Source organism: Rhinopithecus bieti, unplaced genomic scaffold, assembly GCF_001698545.2.
Source record: "Rhinopithecus bieti isolate Rb0 unplaced genomic scaffold, ASM169854v2 scaffold_574, whole genome shotgun sequence".
NCBI classification, from domain to species: Eukaryota; Metazoa; Chordata; class Mammalia; order Primates; family Cercopithecidae; genus Rhinopithecus; species Rhinopithecus bieti.
In genome coordinates this window covers 4659990-4683263 of record NW_016803605.1, presented here as the reverse complement: position 1 = coordinate 4683263, position 23274 = coordinate 4659990, and the positions used below count along the sequence as shown (strand labels likewise).

The 23274-nt window shown below is 44.8% G+C and overlaps 1 protein-coding gene across 1 annotated transcript in view; it reads left to right on the top strand.

Annotated features, from left to right (window-relative positions):
- Positions 1–22749, top strand: part of ATP6V0A2 (ATPase H+ transporting V0 subunit a2) — a 59125-nt gene extending 36376 nt beyond the window's left edge. The window contains exons 9-20 of the mRNA XM_017889781.1: positions 653–865; positions 6434–6584; positions 6850–6986; positions 7257–7444; positions 7542–7632; positions 10298–10416; positions 11268–11478; positions 13834–13953; positions 15002–15121; positions 17345–17462; positions 19749–19920; positions 20865–22749. Of these exons, the coding sequence (XP_017745270.1) occupies positions 653–865; positions 6434–6584; positions 6850–6986; positions 7257–7444; positions 7542–7632; positions 10298–10416; positions 11268–11478; positions 13834–13953; positions 15002–15121; positions 17345–17462; positions 19749–19920; positions 20865–20970 (1746 nt within the window). The 3' untranslated portion in view covers positions 20971–22749. The remainder of the gene's footprint in view (positions 1–652; positions 866–6433; positions 6585–6849; positions 6987–7256; positions 7445–7541; positions 7633–10297; positions 10417–11267; positions 11479–13833; positions 13954–15001; positions 15122–17344; positions 17463–19748; positions 19921–20864) is intronic.
- The last annotated feature ends 525 nt before the right edge of the window (positions 22750–23274 follow it).

The window sequence follows — 23274 nt, the reverse complement described above, 5'->3', positions numbered from 1 at the left end:
AGCCAGGATGGTCTCGATCTCCTGACCTCGTGATCCGCCCGTCTCGGCCTCCCAAAGTGCTGGGATTACAGGCTTGAGCCACCGCGCCCGGCCTGGATTGTAATTCTTGATCACACAAGACAAGCCAGCCCGTTAACATGGTGAGGGCATTATTTTACCAGCAGGATTTAAATTCATTTTTCTCCTGATGACAGTGAGGGTTCTTGTTGGCAAGAAGTATCCTTCTGACTCAGTTAAGCGAGAGAGGATTTCTTGGCAGGATGGGATGGGCGTTGCTGGCTCACAGGGTTGGTGGGACGAGGCCAAGCTTGGGAATGGGTAGGAACCCGGGGAGCTTGCTGGACCCTGGTAGACCACCACGCTGCTGCAGTGACGATGACGTCTCACCATTTCCTGTGCCCTGGGGTCATGTTCTCCAGAGGCAACCTCCCAAAATAGGGCATCTGATTGACTGAGCTTAGATTTTTCTGCCCACCTCCGAGTGGTACTAGGGGCAGGGAGGAGAAGGAAGGAACGGCTCCCTTAGCTGCCACCAGGATAGGCAGATGCCTGGAATGATCCTCTGTCAATGGGGAGAAAGTCCTCTAAAGGAAGTTGGGTGCCAGGTGGACAAAAACCAAAACATGCCCATTCCACTGTTGTTCTTCCCCAGGTACTGCACAAAACCGAGGACTATTTGAGGCAAGTGCTATGTAAAGCTGCCGAGTCTGTCTACAGCCGTGTGATCCAGGTGAAGAAAATGAAGGCCATCTACCACATGCTGAACATGTGCAGCTTTGACGTGACCAACAAGTGCCTCATTGCCGAGGTCTGGTGTCCCGAGGCAGATCTGCAGGACCTGCGCCGGGCGCTGGAGGAGGGCTCGGTAAGGCTGCCTTCCTCTCCTGTGCCAGGAATAGAAGAGAGACTGATGGAACTGATAAATTCCGAGAAAAAAAGGAAGGGAGAATTTCATAGAGTAATGAGAATGCACTGTGTTGACTCTTCTTTTTTTTTTTTTTGAGACGGAGTCTCTTTCCATTGCCCAGGCTGGAGTGCAGTGGCACCCTCTCAGCTCACTGCAAGCTGCACCCCCCAGGTTCACGCCATTCTCCTGCCTCAGCCTCCCAAGGAGCTGGGATTACAGGTGCCGACCACCACAGCCGGCTAATGTTTTGTATTTTTAGTAGAGATGGGTTTCACTGTGTTAGCCAGGATGGTCTTGATTTCCTGACCTCATGATCTACCCGCCTCGGCCTCCCAGAGTGCTGGGATTACAGGTGTGAGCCACCACGCCCGGCCTTGTTTTTTTTAAAATATTAATTTAAAAAATTAAAATAGAGATGGGGTTTTACTCTATTGCCGAGGCTGGTCTCAAACTTCTGGCCCCAAGGGATCCTCCTGCCTCAGCCTCCCAAAGTGTTGGGATTACAGGTGTGAGCCACTGTGCCCAGCCTTGGTTCTGTTTTTGAACTGAAATTATGGTGAGCTGCTCATTCAAAGGCGTATGTGTGTACATGTGTTTTTACATTGCTCTTTTGAGTAAGTAATTCATTCACATGGTTTAAAAGTGAAAAGAAATAAAAGAGTATGAAAGACACAGTTCAGTGGCTTCCTCCCACCCCATAGCCTTACTTGTCCACTTCCTCCACTCAAAGATAACCATTACTTCAGTTCTGTTAGTTCTTTGAGTTTCTTAACCATAGATAAGCAGATATGAGTAGATATTATTTTTCTTTTTCTTCACAAAAGGGCGCTATTCTTACTATTCTTTTCACTTAATAAAACTTCTCTATTTTTCTTTTAACTGTTTAATATTCTGTTGTGTGCATACCATGGTTTATTTAACTAGTTTTCTGGTCATTCAGGTAGTTTCCACTTTTACAAATAGCACTGTGATGTCAAATCTATTTGTAGGATAAATTCCCAGAAATGGAATTGCTGGACTGATGTTGATAGATGTTGTCAGCTATTGTATTTCTCTCCTTATGAGTGAAGGGGAATACCTTTTTTTTGTTTAAGAACCCTTTGGCCGGGCGCAGTGGCTCACACCTGTAATCCCAGCACATTGGCAGGCCGAGGCAGGTGGATCACGAGGTCAGGAGATTGAGACCAGCCTGACCAACATGGTGAAACCCCATCTCTACTAAAAATACAAAATTAGCCAGGCGTGGTGGCACATGCCTGTATCATGCCTGTAATCCTAGCTACTCGGGAGGCTGAGGCAGGAGAATCGCTTGAACCCAGGAGGCGGAGGTTGCGATGAGCCAAAATGGCGCCACTGCACTCCAGCCTGGCCAACAAGAGCAAAACTTTGTCTCAAAAAAAAAAAAAAAAAAGAGCCTTTTGAATTTTCTTTTTTTGTGAACTGTCTGTTCATATTCTGCAGCCATTTTCCATCATACGTTGGCCTTTTTCTTACCAGTTTCTGTTGGCTCCTGGTCTGTGACACCAGTAAGAATATTTTCCCCAGTTTGTCCCTCGTCTTTTGAGCTAGGATGTTTGTTTGTTTGTTTGTTTTGGCCATGCAGAAGTTTTTTGTTAAATATAGTTGAACTTACCCATCTTTGCTCTTACACCTTCCAGATGTTGAATCACAGGCTTTTCCCACTGCAAGGTTATAGTGTAATTCTTCCATGTTCCTGTGAGGTTTTTCTTCTACATTAAACTCAGTTTTTGGTCATGGAAAGAACAGGTTTACAGATTTCAAGTGACAATTAAAGGAACACCTTTTTCATGAGTGTTTTGGTTATGTAACGTTGTCTCATTGCCTAATTCTGTGATGATACAAATGTAAAATATAATGTCCATTATGACATCAACATGAATGCCCAGTACTGAGAAAGACAGCAACACATAAATAGTATTTTGTTATTTAGGGTATGAACCACCTATTTGAGAGATAAACACAGATGATTCTTCTTTTACTGAGGTGACATCAGTTTGAGGGACATGACTAGTACTCCGTTATATGTGGTATGCATGCTGCTCTGTAACTTTCAAGGTGGCTGCAGTCAATTCAGATCGAGCCCATGGTGCTGTTTCTGCCGTCTCCCGCGTGCACACACACTGGGGTCTCTTGAGAGCTGCGTATTAAGGTCTCAGTGACCACGGGTCCACCTCCCGCTGCATAGCTGTTCTTTGCTCTGCTTGTGCGCTCCGACTCTTGGTTTCCCATCAGGGGTACTGAGCTCTCAGCCCACCTCTTACTGCTCACAGTCCCCGTCTCTTCCCTTTCCTCATCTGTCCTGTCCTGTGTTATTTTCTCCATACGTTTTAGTTTTCTTGAAAAAGAGCTGGCTTTCGAGGATAAAAGCAGGTGACTGAGACATTCTCCAGTGTTGATGAAGCCTGGCTCATCACCTGCATCCCCACACCTCATGAATCTGGCTCTTCACAGTTGCCTTGGTAGTCAGCTCCTGTCTAGAGGATGCCTTCTTTTCTGTTGCCAAGATTGAATTTGATCAGGCACACAGGGGACTCACATGCGGAACTCCTAACAGGCTGTGCCAGGCGGAAGCGGGGAGTCTCAGCCTCCAGTCTGCAGATCCCAGTTCTTGGGTTCATGTCTCTCTAGTCACTTGGCTGCCTGAAGCTCATTCCCTAGAGATGCCTCACAGAGGCTTGCGAGAATCATATTCCCTGAATTCTCACGTTGATCACAGTGGCTGTCTGCTGCTTTTTATAATTGGGAGTTAGTTTCTCTGGAAATAAAATTCTGCGCTCCTTTTTTTTCCCCTTGAGTATCTTACACGTGTTCTTCCATCTTGTTCTGGCATCGTGCTCCCAACAAAAAGCCTGATGCGAATCTAATTTTCTTTTCCTTGTAATTCATGTGCTTTTTTAGTTTAGTTTAGTTTAGTTTTGTCTTTAAAGACTAGTGATTTTCAGCCGGGCAACATGGTTAAACCCCATCTCTACAAAAAAACTTAAAAATGAGCCAGATGTGGTAATGCACCTGTAATCTCAGCTACTCTGGAGGGTGGGGTGGGAGGATTGCTTGAGCCTGGGAGGTTGAGGCTGCATTGCGCTCCAGCCTGAGCAACAGAGCCAGACCTTGTCTCAAAACAAAAAAACCAAAAAAACCCAAAAAACAAACAATGATTTTACAGAATGTGTCTCTCTCTGTTTTTTGGAGATAGAGCCTGGCTCTGTCACCCAGGCTGGAGTACAGTGGCATGATGTTGGCTCACTGCAACCTCTGCCTCCCAGGTTCAAGTGGTTCTCATGCAGTGAGAATTCAAGTGATTCTCAGCCTCTCAAGTAGCTGGGTCTGGAGGTGTGCACTGCCATGCCTGGCTAATTTTTGTGTGTGTATTTTTAGCAGAGATGGGGTTTCATCATGTTGGACGGGCTCGTCTCGAGCTCCTGACGCCAAGTGATCCACCTGCCTTGACCTCCCAAAATGCTGGGATTACAGGCATGAGCCATTGCGCCTGGCCCGGAATGTGTCTCTTAATGTGGTCTTTCTGTATGTTCTTTCAATATATAGTCTTTGGTGGTGGTTTTGTTGATTTCATAAACGTTCTCCTGAATTGAAGTTTTTGGCATTTGCTCTACTGTCTTGCTTTGGTTTTCTTCTTTTAGGACCTCCTGTCACCTTTCAGTGGAACCTTCTTTGCTTATCTTCAGTATCTGTCACTTTCCCTTGAATCCTTTTTGTCTTTCGTTCCTTCTTTTTGATTTGTAAGATTTCCCCTCTGCGCCTTCTGTTTCTCTTACAGCAGTATGAGGAAGGGTTCTTCACTTTTGTGTTCCTTCTAGTTTTGTCTTATTTCTGAAATAATTTTTTTTCTTTTTTTCCTAATTCCTTCTTGAGTTCTGTCACCTCATTTTTGAGTCTTTTAAAATCTGATTCCTGGTGCTTTTTCCTGTCTTGTATTATTTTCTTAATTCTTTTAACTCCTTTTGAATCAGTAAGTCACACTGGTTTTATCTGTTTTGTGGACATTCTTTCGGTGTCTTCTCACTGTCTGTGGGGATGGTATTCTACTCCTTGGCTTTTTGCTTCTTATGACCTTATAAGATTGGTTTATAATGAAAACTTTTAAAGTAAGGTAAAACAGGTTATTGCCAGAATAGCAGATTTTCCAGTCAAAATAAGCCTCTTTTTATTTTATTTTTATTATTTTTTGAGAAGGAGTCTCACTCTGTCACCCAGGCTGGAGTGCAGTGGCATGATCTCGGCTCACTGCAACCTCTGCCTCCTGGGTTCAACCGATTCTCGTGCCTCAGCCTCTCAAGTAGCTGGGATTACATGTACGCACCACCACGCCTGTCTAGTTTTTGTATTTTTAGTAGAGATTAGCCTGACTAACGTGGTGAAATCCCATCTCTACTAAAAATACAAAAAGTAGTCAGGTGTGGTGGTGTGCTGCACACATGTAATCCCAGCTACCTGGGAGGCGGAGGCACGAGAATCGCTTGAACCCAGGAAGCAGAGGTTGCAGTGAGCCGAGATCATGCCATTGCACTCCAACCTTTGTGACAGAGCGAGACTCCTTCTCAAAAAAAAAAAAAGTAATAATAATAAAATAAAAAGAGACTTATTTTGACCGGAAAATCTGCTATTCTGGCAATAACCTGTTTTACCTTATTTTAAAAGTATTTTCATTATAAATCAATATAATGCATTTCAGAAGAATTGTAAACACTGATGGAAAAAGTTATATTTGTGATTTTGCCGTACTAGAACTCATATGACATTCTGGTTTATTCTTGCCTTTCTCATTTTTTCATTAAGCATATTGCAGTTGCCTCAAACTTCCTCTTTCTTCACCGTTTTTAAGAGATAAAGTACTCAGTGTCAGTTTTCTGTCGGTAACTGAGCTGACTCCATACCCATGTGCCCTGCATTCCCCAGCCCCCATTCACTTCCTGCCCATTCAGTCCTGCTCTCGCCCTTCCTTCTTGGAGACCACAGCCCCCAAGTGTGCTACCCTCCCCAAGCCCCTGCTTCCTCACCAACAGACTTTTCCCTCAGCCCGTCTCGCTGCTCTTGACCCTGTTGAGTGGAGATTAATCCTGTACCAAAGCCACACACAGAGTGTTGCGAAAGCAGTAACCCAAGGCTGGGTGCGGTGGCTCACACCTGTAATCCCAGCACATTGGGAGGCCGAGGCAGGTGGATCACCTGAGGTCGGGAGTTCGAGACTAACGTGACCAACATGGAGAAACCCCGTGTCTCTAAAAATACAAAATTAGCTGGGTGTGGTGGCCGGCCCCTGTAATCCCAGCTACTCAGGAGGCTGAGGCAGGAGAATCGCTTGAACCCAGGAAGCAGAGGTTGCGGTGAGCCAAGATCGCACCATTGCACTCCAGCCTGGGCAACAAGAGCGAAACTCCGTCTCAAAAATAAAAACAAAAAACAAAGCAGTAACCCAGATTTGTTGAATATGGATAGTAATTTTCTTCTTGGATAGTAATTTTTTTCCTTTCCTTGTTTATGTGGAAGAGAGAGAGTGGTGCTACAATCCCCTCCTTCATGAACATAATCCCCACAAAAGAAACACCCCCCACTCGGATCCGCACCAACAAGTTCACCGAGGGATTTCAGAATATCGTGGATGCCTATGGAGTAGGAAGCTACAGAGAAGTCAATCCAGGTTGGAAGTCTGATTCGTAAATACCCGTATTTCCAATGGCATTGCCGCATTCTTGCTCTAAGAATGGAATAGATATTTGGAAAAAGAGGCTGATCGCTACTTTTTTGCTCTCTTATTTAAAACTATAAGGTTTTAAATGTAACCACACAATCCTATCTTGGGAATTCTGGAGAAAGTCCAGATCGTTGTGTATCATTGTGTTTGAATGAACTCAGATTTTCCATATTTGCTGTGAATCAGAAATCTCTTTCCCTTTTTTCTGCAGCTCTCTTTACCATCATCACCTTCCCGTTTTTATTTGCTGTGATGTTTGGAGACTTCGGACATGGCTTTGTGATGTTTTTATTTGCCCTTTTGTTGGTGTTAAATGAAAATCATCCCAGACTAAATCAGTCGCAAGAGGTAAAAATATAAACACTCCAGCTCATATATCTGGTTGAGTGGCATTAGCAGTGACCAAAAGAGACACACCTCTTAGATGTTCGCTGTAGGCTGTGGCTGCACTGGGCAGGTGTGTGACCTGTCAGCTGTGGCTGACAGGGATGTCTGCGGGGCCAGGCTGTTTTCCGAGAAGCTGCGGGAGGAGTGCTGAGGGTGGTTCCCACAGCGACAGCTGTCACATGGACACCCTCCAGTAACCATATTCTGATCCTCCCGCCTTGCTCTTCACAGATCATGAGGATGTTTTTTAATGGCCGGTACATCCTCCTGCTGATGGGGCTGTTCTCGGTGTACACTGGCCTCATCTACAATGACTGTTTCTCAAAGTCAGTCAACCTGTTCGGCTCCGGGTGGAACGTGTCTGCCATGTACACCTCCAGCCACCCTCCCGCAGAACATAAGAAGATGGTGCTTTGGAAGTAAGTGTCCCATAGCTGGTGATGCTCTGGGTGGGAAGCATGTTTCCTAGACCTTCCTCCTCCCTGGTCAGCCTCCTCACTCTGCTTTTTGTTACAGCGACAGCGTCGTCAGGCACAACAGCATTTTGCAGTTGGATCCAAGCGTTCCTGGAGTGTTCCGAGGCCCTTATCCCCTTGGCATTGATCCTGTGAGTGCACCGCACTCTGTCATTGTCTCTGGGCGTTCTGTGGTGCCACGTAGCTTCGGGTGCCACCAGGTTCTCTAGACTTCAGCGGGGTTCACGCTGCACCGAGGGGGAGGTGCTCATTAGCACCTGTGCATCCCAGTCCTGGACATTGGGTGGGGAGGCCAGGAGCTGGGGTCCCTTGGTTTGGGAAGGTGAGGTCAGAGGAAGTCCTCAGAGAGCCAGGACTGCGTTCTGTCATGTGTCCTACCTATTTTCCTCTGGCGAAAAATGGCACTTTAGTAGCCCCGAAATGTGTGCCATTTCCTACATTTCTTCCTTGTATATGTGAACTTTTAAAAACCCTTGATCTGGAAAGTAGTATGGAATGTTAGAGCTGAAAGGAAGTGTAAGCTTATTGTAGAGCTTACTAGGGTAGTTGTTTGGAATGGGAGAAGTGTTAGTAGAAAGAAAATGGAGAAATACTCAGGCCTGTATTTCCAGCACTTTGGGAGGCCGAGGCAGGCAGATCACGAGGTCAGGAGATCGAGACCATCCTGGCTAACGTGGTGAAACCCTGTCTCTACTAAAAATACAAAAAATTAGCCAGGCGTGGTGGCGGGTGCCTGTAGTCCCAGCTACTCGGGAGGCTGAGGCAGGAGAATGGCATGAACCCGGGAGGCAGAGCTTGCAGTGTGCGGAGATCACGCCACTGCACTCCAGCCTGGGCAACAGAGCGAGACTCCGTCTCAAAAAGTAAATAAATAAATAAATAAAATAGAAAATGGAGAAGTAGCCGCAGGGTGCCAGGACCCCCAGCCCCTTCTAGGGCTCAGCAGGCAGTGGCTGAGGCACTGGACCGCAGGGCTGGGTGGGGTTTTTCTGGGCTGTCAGGAATCTTTCTGGAGAATCAAAAGAATGACTCAGAAACCATCTCAAAATTAGTTTGTGGATATAATTGTGTACAGTCATTGGGCAAAAAAAGTCTAGCATTCCTTAACCTGGGCTCTCCAAGGAGGCAGTATCTCTTAGTATGTTCTGTTTATTCTTACCTCTGATCATGATTAGTATAATTTCATGTTGTAGCATTAAGTCTTAATGTAACTGAAAACTTGGAAACACAGCTTCAACAGTTTCTTTAAGATACAGTATTTTGGAGCCAAATTCAGTAATAACTTGTAGCTTTGTGTTAAGGAAAGAAATGTTTCTGAATAAGGGAACCAAGGAACAAAGTTTGAGTGAGTTTTTTTTTTTTTTTTTTTTTGAGAAGCATCAGAGGAAATTGGGGTATGGTTTTGTCTTTCTGTTTTAACTTAATTTTAAACTAGGCATATACATTCATTTAGTTCGAAAAGTAAACCAATGTATCGTACATTATATAATATAAATGAATACTTTAAAATAATATATAAAAGTAGTATATAATATAAATATATCAGCGAAGTTGACTGGCCTCCTAGTTCTCAGCCCTGAATACTTCATTCTAAAATCTTATTTTTCCAAGGGCAAAATGAGATAATTCAGGGCTAGGAACTGGGAGACTAGAAATTTTAAAATTACCTGGGAGTGGTGGTGCGCACTTGTGGTCCCAGCTTGTCGGAAGGCTGAGGTGGGAAGATTGCTTGAGTCCAGGAGGTCAAGGCTGCAGTGAGCCATGATTGCTCCACTGTACTGTAGCCCTAGGCGACAGTGAGACCCCTTATCTTAAAAAAAAAAAAAAGAAAAAAAAAAGGCCGGTCGCAGTGGCTCACACCTGTAATCCCAGCACTTTGGGAGGCTGAGGCTGGAGGATCACCTGAGGTCAGGTGTTTGAGACTAGCCTGGCCAACATGGCAAAACCCTGTCTCTACTAAAAATACAAAAATTAGCCAGGCATGCTGGTCCAGCTACTCAGGAGGCTGAGGCAGGAGAATTGCTTGAACCCAGGAGGTGGAGGTTGCAGTGAGCCAAGATTGCGCCACTGCATTCCAGCCTGGGTGACAGTGAGACTCCTCAAAAATAAAAAAATTAAAAAAAGATTCTGTCTTAATAGGCCCTGTTTCCCTTTTCCTAACCCACCTGAAGGGCAGGTTGTAGGAATTCATTTTCAGACAGTAAGAGAAGCAGTCAGTGAGTGAAGAGGTTGTGGGGACTCAGACCGGCCAGGGGCACCCTCGGGAGGTCAGCCATGGCCTGGAGTCCTTCTTGGCACATCTTGGCTTGGCCACTTGCAGCATTTCTGATTTCATTGTATTCACAGCTACACTTCATGACAAAATAGACATATAGGAGCATGTATGTCACATGTATATAAACGTGTGATAACACATATATGTCTTCTGCCCAGGTAGAGGGGACATAACCCAGGACCTTGAAAGCGTCCTGACCCTTCCAGTCTCTGAGCTGTGTGTGTGTGACTCTCCCTTGCCTTGCCTTTTGTCAAGACTTCCTAGGCACATCTCCCTAAGTGCTATGTGGTTCCATCTGGCATCCTTTGTCGTTAACAGTGATAAAATTGTTTTGTAACTGTCTGTGGCCCTGGTTTAAGGAAATCAATGGTTCTCAGATTGAAAGCATCAAAAGAAAAGCCTGAATGTTGTTTCCTTCTTAAACTTAGAGCCACCTTTCGAGTTAAGACAGGGACTTTCTTGAGTGTCACCTGTTGAAGGAAGTTAAATATTCTGTTTTGTTTTGTTTGGTTTGGTTTTAGATTTGGAACTTGGCCACAAATCGCCTCACTTTTCTAAACTCTTTCAAAATGAAAATGTCTGTGATTTTAGGAATCATTCACATGACTTTTGGAGTCATTCTGGGAATATTTAACCACTTGTAAGTACAGATTTTTTTTTAAGCAATATTTATAAACCAAACTTGGCATTTCTTCAGTTTTGCTTCTTGTTGGTGACTGTATTTATTGGGTAAGGGGCAGCCAATATGATGTTGTATTTACATGATTCTGTTGTGGCTGTTTAGATTTTCTGTGGTTTCAGCAATTCATTCATTCAGCAAATATGTATTTATCGAGCACATAGTAGTGCCAAGTGCTATTGTGGGCACTCAGGGTTCAGCAGTGAGGAGGGCAGAAAAAATTTATTTCCCCAATGGAGCTTCCAGTCAAGTGGGGGAGACATGTGACATGTGCATTCATGTCGATTTCCAAAAGGGATGCTTGTCATATTCCCTTTTATTTTACAAATAAAAAATCTTTTGTTTTACTTTACTAGAGCTAGTATATGAAGAGTAAGAGATGGTGTCATTTTTCTCTAACTAGACCTGTTCATTCTCATTTCTAAACATAATTTGTATAATTTGATGTTGTAGCTTTAAGTCACTATAACTGGAGTCTTGAAAAACTTTTATAACAATGTAAGATACAGCATTTTGGAGCCAGATTCACTAATATTGTATAGCCTTACTTTAAGGAAGAAAATATTTCTGAATTAGGGAACCAAGGAAGAAAGTTTGATTGAGATTTGACCCCCAAAACGGTAGTCATTTTGGCCGACCTCACATCTCTTCCTCGTAGATGTATCTGGACACTCAGATGTATCTGGAGTCATCATATGAGAAATGATGTTATTCTGAAATTCGCTTTATGTTTAGTTGTAGAGAGTTAAATTTACTCTTTTTAACTTAGGCTGATCTTGTTCATGGGTTGATTGATTCCTTTTCTTTTCTAGGCACTTCAGGAAGAAGTTCAACATTTACCTGGTTTCCATCCCAGAACTTCTCTTCATGCTCTGTATCTTTGGATACCTTATATTTATGATTTTCTACAAGTGGCTGGTTTTTTCAGCAGAAACCTCCAGAGTTGCTCCCAGCATTCTGATTGAATTTATTAACATGTTTTTATTCCCAGCCAGTAAAACAAATGGTCTTTACACAGGGCAGGTGAGTCATCTTCCCACTCTCATGAACTTAATGAAAGTATTCCCAATAGCCTTTTATTCTGAGCAGTAGAAGTGTCGGGGTGATCTCCACAGACTCTCAGGAGCCTGGGAAGGCTGCTTCTGTCTCTGCGTGTGTCATCACTGGAGGATGCCAGTCCAGCTCAACTGCTGTGTGCAGGCTCTGGTCAGGCAGCATGACCAAACTCGCTGCCATTCAGTAACCATCAAAATGAGTAGGAAGAGGCCGGGCACAGTGGCTCATTTCTGTAATCCCAGCACTTTGGGAGGCCAAGGCTGGCGAATTGCTTGAGCCTGTGAGTTCAAGACCAGCCTGGGCAACACAGCAAGACCTCATCTCTACAAAAATACAAAAATTTGCCAGGCATGGTGGCTGTACCTGTAGTCCCAGCTACTTGGGAAGCTGAGGCAGGAGGATCACTTGAGCCCAGGAGGTCGAGGCTGCAGTGAACTGCTCCACTGCACTCCAGCCTGGGTGACAGAGCAAGACCTTGTCTCAACCAAAACCAAAAGCAAAAGCCCCCTGAAACCGACAGAACTGGTGGTAAGAAAATGCATTACCGGAGGGTTTCCTGAGGGCTGCCTAGTGCCCCCATTTAGAAGGGACCACCTGGGTCATAGCACATGGACCCTTCCAGAAAATGAGCTTTCCTCTCACTGTACGTTTGTGTGATGTCACAGTGGGCTCTCAGGGTTGACTGCTCTGCTTGAGGCCCCACTCTGCCATTTCCTCAGGATGGAACTTTGAGCAGATGACTAACTTCTCTCTGCCTCCATTTCCTCATCTGTAAAGTGGGACTAGAAATAGGAGCTGGTTCATGGTGTAGCGCACATGTGTCCAAAGTGCGTACAAACGCGCTTGCACAAGCCAGCTACTCAGTAAATTCAGCGTTTGCCATAGTTCTTACCCACCTTACATTGAGGATCTTTCTGCTGTGAGCGCCACGGCACCTCCTGCCCGTGGATGCTGGCCCAGACAGCTCACCATGTTGTCCAGTGTCTGTGAGGACATCTGGGAAACCCTCCCAGTCGGTAGTGTCCGAGCCTGTGTTCCTCCTGAGCCGCGTTTTGGTTTTTCATCTTGTTAATCTGTGAATGGAGCATTTGGTTTTGTTTTTCACATTCTATTGGGTGCTGGAAAGTTTTAAGTCAGATTTGAAGCTCAGCTTACACAACTTTGGCCTCGTTGACGAGATGCATATTTGCGTTCTTTTTGAACTTTCCAAGTTTCTGCTTTTTTTTGTTTCTCTTGTTTATGATTTTTAAGAATTGTATTTTATCATTATTTTATTGAAGCTTTGTGCAATGGCATAGATACCACAGATAAAGGCAAGGGCGTTCAGTGGGCATAGGCACTGTGGACAGAAACATCAATGAAGGGCAGCTCCCTTTATTCAGTACCTGCCGCATACCTGAAAGTGTGCTTTCCTTACTTAGTGTTTCTTAATTCTCACAACAGCCCCAGGAGGTAGGTGGTGTCATCCCCTGTTACTGGTGATAACCGGTGGCTCAGGGCAGTCCTGGTCACTCAGCGGTCTGTAGGGCCAGGCTGTTAACCTAGGTCAGCCTGGCTCCAGCCTAAGACTTCTGATGTGGCTCTGCCTGTGGCCGCCACCTCTCTCCGCTTTTCAAGAGGCTCATCGTATTGATGTTGTGTAGATAATACAGCCTTGTGCCTGAGTAGCACACAGAGCTCTAGGGACCTGTTTTTGATGAGGGGCAACCATAGAGAGTGATAAGCTTGGACAGCACAGTGTCCCGTCCAGAGCCTGGAAAGCCATGCGGACTGCTGTGGCTGTGTACGCCTGAGTGAGTTTTGCTCTTGATTTAGCTTTAAGTAACTATAAATCTTCGTTTTTTTAAGGAAGTTTTTTTTGGTTTTGTTCTGAATTCTCTTCCACAATTTTCTGTGTGTGGAGGTAAATCCGCTTGCTTCACACTCAAGAGTCCTCAAACAGTCTTTATAATCATCAAATCACAGGAAAACAGAACCAAAAATATAAAAAATATTCTGCTTGTGCTATGCTTTCTTATTTACAGTGTTTCCAGAAAATGATTAGTTGGAGTTTGACTTTATTTACAATTTTTGAAAAGCTTCCTTGCTGGTCTGAAACAAAATAATACTTGACCACAGGGTCATTAATGTTATGCATCAGTTCTAGAATTCAGCTGTGAGTTTAGGAAAAGAAAACCCACTGGCAAGTGTAGCTGGTTGGCATTTATTTAACGTTCCTCGCGTGGAGACATTGTTTGATCTTTACTGATTTCATCGTGTGCTGCTGACACCGCAAGCGTGCGTTCACGTTGTAATCGAGTTTCTTACCTTCTGCACTAACAGGAGTATGTCCAGCGAGTGCTGCTGGTTGTCACAGCATTGTCTGTCCCGGTCCTCTTCTTGGGAAAGCCACTGTTTTTGTTGTGGCTTCACAATGGGCGTAGTTGCTTCGGGGTGAACCGGGTAAGTGCCGGTTTGGATGCATGCTTGTAAAGTGTGAGCAAAGTCTGCTTTCAGTTATACAAGGATTGGTGTAGAAAACACCCCTGGAGGGTTCCTTGTCTTAATTTAAAAGCCAAAGCTTCCTTTATTTGAAACATTGACGTTGGCTGGGCATGGTAGCTCACACCTGTAATCCCAGCACTTTGGGAGGCCAAAGTGGGCAGATCACTTGAGCCCAGGAGTTTGAGACCAGCCTGGGCAACATGGCGAAACCCTGTCTCTACCAAAAATACAAAAATAAGCTGGTGTGGTGGTGTGCACCTATAGTCCCAGGTACTCAGGAGGCTGAGGTGGGAGATGGCTTGAGCCTGGCAGGCAAAGGTTGCAGTGAGCTGTGATCATGCCACTGCACTCCAGCCTGGGCAGCAGAGCAAGACTCTGTCTCAAAATAAATAAGTAAATAAAACATTGATGTTGAAAGAGCCTGCTGTGTCCAGGGCCTGTGGAGACAGGTGCTGCCGGCATGAACCACAGGCTTATTAGTGTGTAGAACTCAATCCTTCAATTCAGATGGGCATAATTAAAATGCCTTTTTCCATATTCTTCTTAATTTCTTCTTTAAGATTTTCTTTTTTCTTTTTTCTTTTTCCTTTTTTTTTGAGACTGGAGTCTTCCTCTGTTGCCCAGGCTGGAGTGCAGTGGCACTATCTCACCTTACTGCAACCTCTGCCTCCTGGGTTCAAGCAGTTCTCTTGCCTCAGCCCTTGAGTAGGGGGACTACAGGCACCCACCAGCACGCCCTGCTAATTTTTGTATTTTTAGTAAAAGACGGGGGTTTTTCCATGTTGCACAGGCTAGTCTTGAACTCCTGACCTCAGGTTATTCACCTGCCTCGGCCTCCCAAAGTGCTGTGATTACAGGTGTGAGCCACTGCACCTGGCTTAAAGAACTTTTTTATTCTTAAAAGAGCTGAATCATTAAGAGAAACAAAGAAACTATAAATAAAGTTTTGTTTTGTCACAACCTTGTGGTTTTACAGGCACTAACACTGTGCTCTTTTGGTTGTTAGAGTGGTTACACACTTATAAGGAAAGATAGTGAGGAAGAAGTTTCATTGCTGGGAAACCAAGATGTGGAAGAGGGAAATCACCAGGTGGAAGACGGATGTAGGGAAATGGCGTGTGAAGAGGTAAATCTTTTCAACTGCTGTTGATAAGCTTAGATAAGTAACCAAGCTTCCATAGAGATAATCACGTTAAGATAATATTTAATCATCTTAAAAAATGGTTAAGAAAATGGGACTTCTAGCCTCCAGAACTATGAGAAATCAGTTTCCATTGTTGAAGCCAACCAGGCGGTGGTTAGGGTTAGAGTAAAAGTTAGTGCTTTCCAAACGCTGTTTGATGATAGAGTTGGCGGCATTACATGTGAGTTGGGGTCATTTTGTCCTTTCCCTTCTCCAGTGGGATTTCTGCTGTTATATTACCAGTTGTGATTGGAGTGACTTCAGGTGCCATGAACATTGCTTTCAGAAGTTTCTTGTGTCAGTCAGAAGTTTTCCATAGTTGCAAGAAATAGAGACCCAGTTTTTTCTGATTGCGGAGAGATTTTTACCGGCTCATGGCAGGACAGAGGTAGAGTTGGTTTCAGGATGACTACAGTTTTTGGGTCTCCAATTCCAAGAGGCCTTGGTTGGCTTTTTTTCTTTGTAAGTTTTCTTTATATTGTGAAGTCAGTTGGCCCCATGATGCTACAACCATGGTCACAAGTTGCCCTGGGCTTATTTTTTCAGTTTTTCCATCAGCGAGCAAAGCGCCCTTACCAGCTTGTTACTCTTAGGAAAAAATCCCCACATACCTGCTGTCCCTGCACCAGTGACTGCCGCCTCAGTCCGCTGCACCAGTGACTGCCGCCTCAGTCCGCTGCACCAGTGACTGCTCTCTGAGTCCCCTGCACCAGTGACTGCCGCCTCAGTCCCCTGCACCAGTGGCTGCCGCCTCAGTCCCCTGCACCAGTGGCTGCCGCCTCAGTCCCCTGTACCAGTGACTGCTGCCTGAGTCCGCTGCACCAGTGACTGCCGCCTCAGTCCGCTGCACCAGTGACTGCTCTCTGAGTCCCCTGCACCAGTGACTGCCGCCTCAGTCCCCTGTACCAGTGGCTGCCGTCTCAGTCCCCTGTACCAGTGGCTGCCGCCTCAGTCCGCTGCACCAGTGACTGCTCTCTGAGTCCCCTGCACCAGTGACTGCCGCCTCAGTCCCCTGTACCAGTGGCTGCCGTCTCAGTCCCCTGTACCAGTGGCTGCCGTCTCAGTCCCCTGGGGCTGCCATAACAAAATACCACAGACTGGGTGGCTTCAACAAGAGACTTTTTCTCACAGCTCTGGAGGCTGGCAGGCCCAGACTGAGATGCTGGCAGGCTGCTTTCCCCGAGGCCTCCCTGCTTGCTTGCTGTGTCGGCCCAGGGCCTGTCCTCTGTGCCTGCGCCCCTGCTTTTCCTGCTCTTCCCAGAAGACAGCAGTCACAGTGAGTCAGGGCCCACCTCCTGACCTCACTCAACCCTCGATTACCTCCTCAAAGGTTCTGTCTTCAAATACAGTCACATTGCGGTTAGGGCTTCAGCATAAGACTTTTGGGGACATAATTCAGAGCAACTGTGTTTGGGGATACAAGGCTGGACAGGGAAGTAGTAGCTCCCCACAAAGAAGAGAGGTGCAGTCCTGGGCAGACAGAGCAGAGCACAGCCTCTGCTTTCTTTTCTTGGAAACTTTACTTTGACCATTTAGTGAGGACCAAACAAAATTTCTTATAATCAGCATTTTGTAATTATTATGTAATTTCATGTTTTAATTTAGGACAATTAATAATTAAGTTCTAGCATCATAGAGAAACAAAAGCAGAGCTGGAAAGCGCATATGAGTCACCTTGCCTGGTGTTTTGCAGCCTTTTCCCTCTCAGGGACCCCTTGCATCGCTTTCCCTGGTTGGCTCTACTTAGAATGCCCACATCTAGTGAATCGCCTTCTACTCTTGCAGTTGGTGAATACCTGTTTTATCAGTAGAGGTTTCATAATTACTGAGACCTGCCCAGGAATCCCATTTGTATAGCAGCTGTGGCCGTGGCAGTTGCTCTGGTCTAGCCTCTTGGTTTATACATGGGAGTCTGAGGCGTGGGGTGGGAGTGGGACTGATGAAGGTGGGGATTTGGAGTGGTAAAGTCTGGTCCTGGAGCTGGGTAGTGGCAGAGTGATGAACAGAGTGCAAGTCTTAGCTTTCTGTTCCTCTCACTCCAGCGTGTTCTCACCAGCATCCAGCCAGCAGCTCTTTCATTGTAATCCTTGAAGTGGAACCCACTTGGCATGTAGAAGTACACATGTAACATCATGACTCTAACATATGTTGTGTGATCTCTCTCAGTTTAATTTTGGAGAAATATTAATGACCCAAGTAATCCATTCCATCGAGTACTGTCTGGGATGCATCTCTAACACCGCCTCCTACCTGAGGCTCTGGGCGCTCAGCCTGGCTCATGCACGTAAGTTCCTGCTTAGACCTGCAGTTCCCAATGCCCTGTATTGCCAGCAGACTCAGGGGGCACTGTGGGATATTTTAACTTGGTAACTAATAGTCATAGCACCATCTTTCAGCTGCCATGTGAACTTATACTGTTCACTACTTAATACACAGCTGTCTTGGCTATTTCTTTTGGCTGAGGGGTGCTGTGGAAGAATCACAGAGGGGGTCTCTCTGAGGCTGGTCTGGCTTCACAGGCTGCCCAATTAAAAAAAAAAAATCACTGAGACACAAGGGGCTTTGAGAACTGAGACGGCTTGGGAGCCTCTGGTGTAAACACTTGCTGCTGTTGCCATTCCTGTTTCTGTTAGTAGTTATTTTATTCAGTGCTGCCTTACCAGGTGTGAATATCTGTTTATTTCAAGCAAGTCCTGCCACAGCGCTCATGGGTAGCTCTGATCATAGGAGTCCTCCCTTTGTACCATTCCAATGATGCACACATGTTAGTTTCCACAGTGTAATTAACACCTGTTCCCCAGCAGCATGGTTCCAATTTCAGTCACCACAGTAACTAGCTGTGCAGGTAGGTGCAGGGGCATTTACCACCCTATGTGCGGCGGGTGTTGTGATGAAGATGCTGATGACCCACCAGTGGTGCTCGGCAATGTTTCAGGACATTGAAGGGTGCAAAGGGTGCAGTGTGGCAAGTGGGTTCAAACTTAGAAAATAATAGGACAGGCCGGGTGCGGTGGCTCACACCTGTCATCTCAGCACTTTGGGAGGCCGAGGCAGGTGGATCACCTGAGGTCAGGAGTTTGACACCAGCCTGGCCAGCATGGCAAAACCCCATCTCTACTAAAAATACAAAAATTAGCTGGGCATGGTGGCGGGTGCCTGTAGTCCCAGCGACTACAGGCTGAGGCAGAATTGCGTGAACTTAGGAGGCGGAGGTTGCAGTAAGCCGAGATCACGTCACTGCCTTCCAGCCTGGGTGACAGAGCGAGACTCTGTCTCAAAAAAAAAAAAAGTTAAAGAAAAAAAAAATGGGACAATTTGGCAAGTATTAGGAAAGATGCTTGCTCTGGATCAGGTCACCCACCTTGCCAAGTTACGTAACAGGAACCAAGCACTGTTCAAACTACCCTAATAAACTTTTTTTTTTTTTAATAACAGACGAAGAAAAGACTTTAATACCCAGTGCTTCTAAAGTTTTAAAGATAGATTTACCATTTTTTCATTTCCCTATAGTTTTTGTTAAAACATTAAAAACTCTTTTATTGGCCGGGTGCGGTGGCTCATGCGTGTAATCCCAGCACTTTGGGAGGCCTCGGCGGGTGGATCACAAGGTCAGGAGATTTTAAGACCATCCTGGCTAACACGGTGAAACCCTGTCTCTACTAAAAATACAAAAAATTAGCCGGGCATGGTGATGGGTGCCGGTAGTCCCAGTTACTCGGGAAGCTGAGGCAGGAGAATGGCGTGAACTCGGGAGGCAGAGCTTGCAGTGAGCCGAGATCGTGCCACTGTACTCCAGCCTGGGCGACAGAGCAAGACTCCGTCTCAAAAAAACAAAAAACAACTCTCTCATTGTTGGCCAACAATATAGCCAACAATAAGAGAGTTTTTAATGTTTTAACACAAATTTTAAAGGCCACAGAACAAACCTTTTCCCCCATGGATTAATAGGGATGCTTTGGATGGTTTTGATTGCAAATGGATTCAAATCCAAAGATGGATTTGTGCTTCTGTAGTACTGTGCAAAGCAAGCACTGCCTGTGCTTGTGGAACCACTGGACAAGAGAGTGTCCTTTTTTTTTTTTTTAATTAAAAAAATGCTCATGTTTTTATAAGCATAGCCAAAGGCCTGGAATCGTATGGCTGGAGGGGCCCTGTGGTCATTCATCTTCGTTTTGCAGAGGTGGTGGCGGGAGCCCGCTGAGTGTCAGTGCTTTACTCACAGCCATCCAGTTGGTCCCTCAGTGGCAGAACCAGGTCTGGGAGCCTGTTTCTAGCTGCCTGGTCCAGTACTGCTTTGGGAGGTCACTAACCCAAACCTAGTCTGGGGCAAGACCTCCCTTTGGGAGATGCCTCTGGTGTTTTTGGAGCACCAGGTCTTCCTTAGTGTTTGAGACGGTGTCAGAGCTGACTGGCTTTCCCATGAGAAGCAGTTGGGTCTGTGTGACCTGTGTGTCTATTATTTTATGGGATGATAGTTCAGAGCTGTCAGAGGGAGACAGTCCAGGGAGCTCACAGGGGGACCCACTGTACCTAAGCGGGCGTGACTTGTGCGGGCTGCACTCCTTTGCAGAGCTGTCTGATGTCCTGTGGGCCATGCTGATGCGCGTGGGCCTCCGCGTCGACACCACCTATGGCGTCTTGCTGCTGTTCCCGGTTATCGCTCTCTTTGCAGTTCTGACCATTTTCATCCTTCTGATCATGGAAGGGCTTTCTGCGTTTCTTCACGCCATACGCCTCCACTGGTGAGTTTGAAACCTAGCCTTGGAACTGTTATTTAAAAAACATACCTGCCCCCCCACCTACCGCCCCGCCCATCCGAATATACACAGCCACTGCAAAATCTAATGCTGAATTTAGGCCTGTTCTTCCCTTCCTACTGTTGGGATCTGTGTTCATATCCTCTGAGTTAAAATTGTATTTTGGGCCGGGTGTGGTGGCTCATGCGGGTAATCCTGGCACTTTGGGAGGCCAAGGCAGGTGGATCACCTGAGGTCAGGAGTTCAAGACCAGCCTGGACAACATGATGAAACCCCATCTCTACTAATAATACAAAAATTAGCTAGGTGTGGTGTCGTACGCCTATAATTCTTGGGAGACTGAGTCAGGAGAATCGCTTGAACCCAGCAGGCAGAGGTTGCAGTGAGCTGAGATCGCGTCATTGTATCCCAGGCTGGGGTACAAGAGCGAAACTCCGTGGCAAAAAAAAAAAGTATTTTGTTTCTGAACTATTATCACTGACAAGTAAAAGCAAGTTTAAGTTTGCAGAATACTTACGTGTGTTTCATACTGCTAATTCACTTTGAGTCTGACAGGTTGCTCTATCTTACTGCAAAATAAATCCTTCTTATGTATTTCTTAATGTTCGATGGTATAGGACAGATTACTGCTCTGTGCCTCCAGTGACCCAAGTGGCAGGAGAGGGTCTCGTTAACTTGTGCACGTGCTTTTGTGTGTTGGGCAGTGAGAGGCAGCGGATGTGTCAGAGTTTCTGTTCACACTAGGAAAGCCAGCACAGGGTTGGGGGTGGGGGACGGTGTGTAGCTAGGTAAAAATATTGTGCCAAGGACATATTTTGGAATGAAGCAATTTCAGCACAGGAATTTTTTTTTTAACTTAAAATGTTGTTTTAAGGAATATGATTTCATAATCTTCCATTAATACATGACTTTTTTTTTTTTTTTTTTAGGGTAGAATTTCAGAACAAATTCTATGTTGGTGCAGGCACCAAATTTGTTCCTTTCTCATTCAGTCTACTATCATCAAAGTTCAATAACGACGACAGTGTGGCATGATCATATTGCTGTAACCAACAAGCTTTCAGATTTATGGAGAATGACCATGTTATGAATTTCACTTCTGTCAGATTTATGATAGGAAAAATTCCATCTTCATTACTGCCTTATGACATAGCCAAATAATTCTGTAAGATATACCTCTTCCTCATATGTTAAATATTTTGTAAAGTTTGCCAATTTGAGATATAAAAATTTCTTTTGGTGTTTTATGATGAGCAAATATAAGTTAATGCCAAACATTATGTTAAAGTTATTTTTTCAAATACAGGATTGGGGGAGAGAAGCCAATTTTGCATGGCTAATTGAAAATGGTGTTAGATACTTGATTCCTTTAAACTTTATTTAAAAAAAAAAACAGTTAATCTGTCACCTGAAGTTGTCAGATAATATTTTCCAACAGCTGAAGTAGGGATAGTTTTTTAAAAAAATTAATGATGAGTAATCAAAACATTCACATTTATTCTGCTGGATTTAAAATACGCAATTTTTTTTTTTTTTGAGATGAAGTCTCGCTCTGTCACCTAGGCTGGAGTGCAATGGCACAATCTTGTCTCATTGCAACTTCCACCTCCTGGGTTTAAGTGATTCTCCTGTCTCAGCCTCCCGAGTAACTGGGATTACAGGCATGTGTCACCATGCCCGGCTAATTTTTTTCTATTTTTGTAGAGATGGGGTTTCACCTTGTTGGCCAGGCTAATCTCGAACTTCTGACCTCAAGTGATCCACCCACCTCAGCCTCCCTAAGTGCTGGGATTACAGGCATGAGCCACCGTGCCGGGCCAAAATATGCAAACATTTTTTATCCTGTGCTACCTAGAATTACAAGTAGGGGATTGTTTTTACAGTTTTGTCTTGTTTTAGTAATTGGGGACAATGGGATAAAATGACATACAACAAATGGTTATCCTACTTGTATATTTTTTTAAAGACTCTTATCCTGTTATCCTTACATAAAACCAGTTATGATAACTGTATGTTTGGAAATATAAATTGTGTACTGAGCCTTAAAACCCAGTGTGACTGTAGAAGATATAATGTGGACATGATTTGAATTTAGTGACAGCTTGACTGATGTCACTGAACCAGAAGGGTTTATACTGAGTGAAGGAAAGGTAAAAAGTAGTATTTTATATATTTTTATAACAAAATATAAATGAAGATATTTTACCATGAAGAGATTGCACTTATCCTTGAGAACAGTCTAATGATAATTTTTTTGCTTTCAGACTGTTTCTAGCTAAAGTTCTGATAAAAGTATTGAAACTTTCAAACAGTTTAGATCAGTTGAAAACTAATTCTCAGTAGCCATTATTTTATAATCTTTAGTTTAAATTCATCTATTTACTTGACATTTAGTTTTTTGTGAACTTGAGTCAGTCCTATTGAACATTTTGATCTATATTCTTGCAAATTGTTAATTTTTCATATTTGTTTGAATTTAGACAATTATTTTCAAAAAGAAACCTTTTTTTCACCTTCTTAACATTGTGAGTGATACACATTAAAAGGCTATTTGCCCCCATCCTCCTTTATCCTGTTTCGAGGTAGAGAGCTTGGCGCTTCTGTTGCAAGCTGAGAGTCTGGAGGTGCTGAGTTTACCATGGCTGTGCAGGTGATTTCAAGGCATGAGCTGAACAGCCTTGACATAACTGTGGCCTAAAATTCAACCCTTTCAATTACAGTACAGATTCTATGTGCTGCTTGATGAGATGTTACCCAAGGCCAGTTTGGATTTACTGCTTTTTGTCCCTCATATTAAATTATCAAATGAGGCCGGGCGCGGTGGCTCACACCTGTAATCCCAGCACTTTGGGAGGCCGAGGTGGGCGGATCACGAGGTCAGGAGATGGAGACCATCCTGGCTAACACGGTGAAACCCCGTCTCTACTAAAAATACAAAAAAATGCCAGGTGTGGTGGCGGGCGCCTGTAGTCCCAGCTACTCAGGAGGCTGAGGCAGGAAAATGGCGTGAACCCAGGAGGCAGAGCTTGCAGTGAGCCGAGATTGCACCACTGCACTCCAGCCTGGGAGACAGAGCGAGACTCTGCCTCAAAAAAAAAAAAAAAAAAAAATTATCAAATGATGCCGATGAAATGCTTGAAAATGATTCTGCTCTCAAAGTTACGCTTCCCTAGAAAGGTGTCATGTTGGCCACTTGTGTTGGGTGACTATGACATCCCAGCAGTGCTGGTCAGGTCTCAGAGGTGCTTTCACCTAGAGCTGATGCTTCCACAAAGGGACATTTGTGTTCCTTTGCTCCAAGGATCTGTCCTAAAAACAATAGTAACTACTTCATCCCTT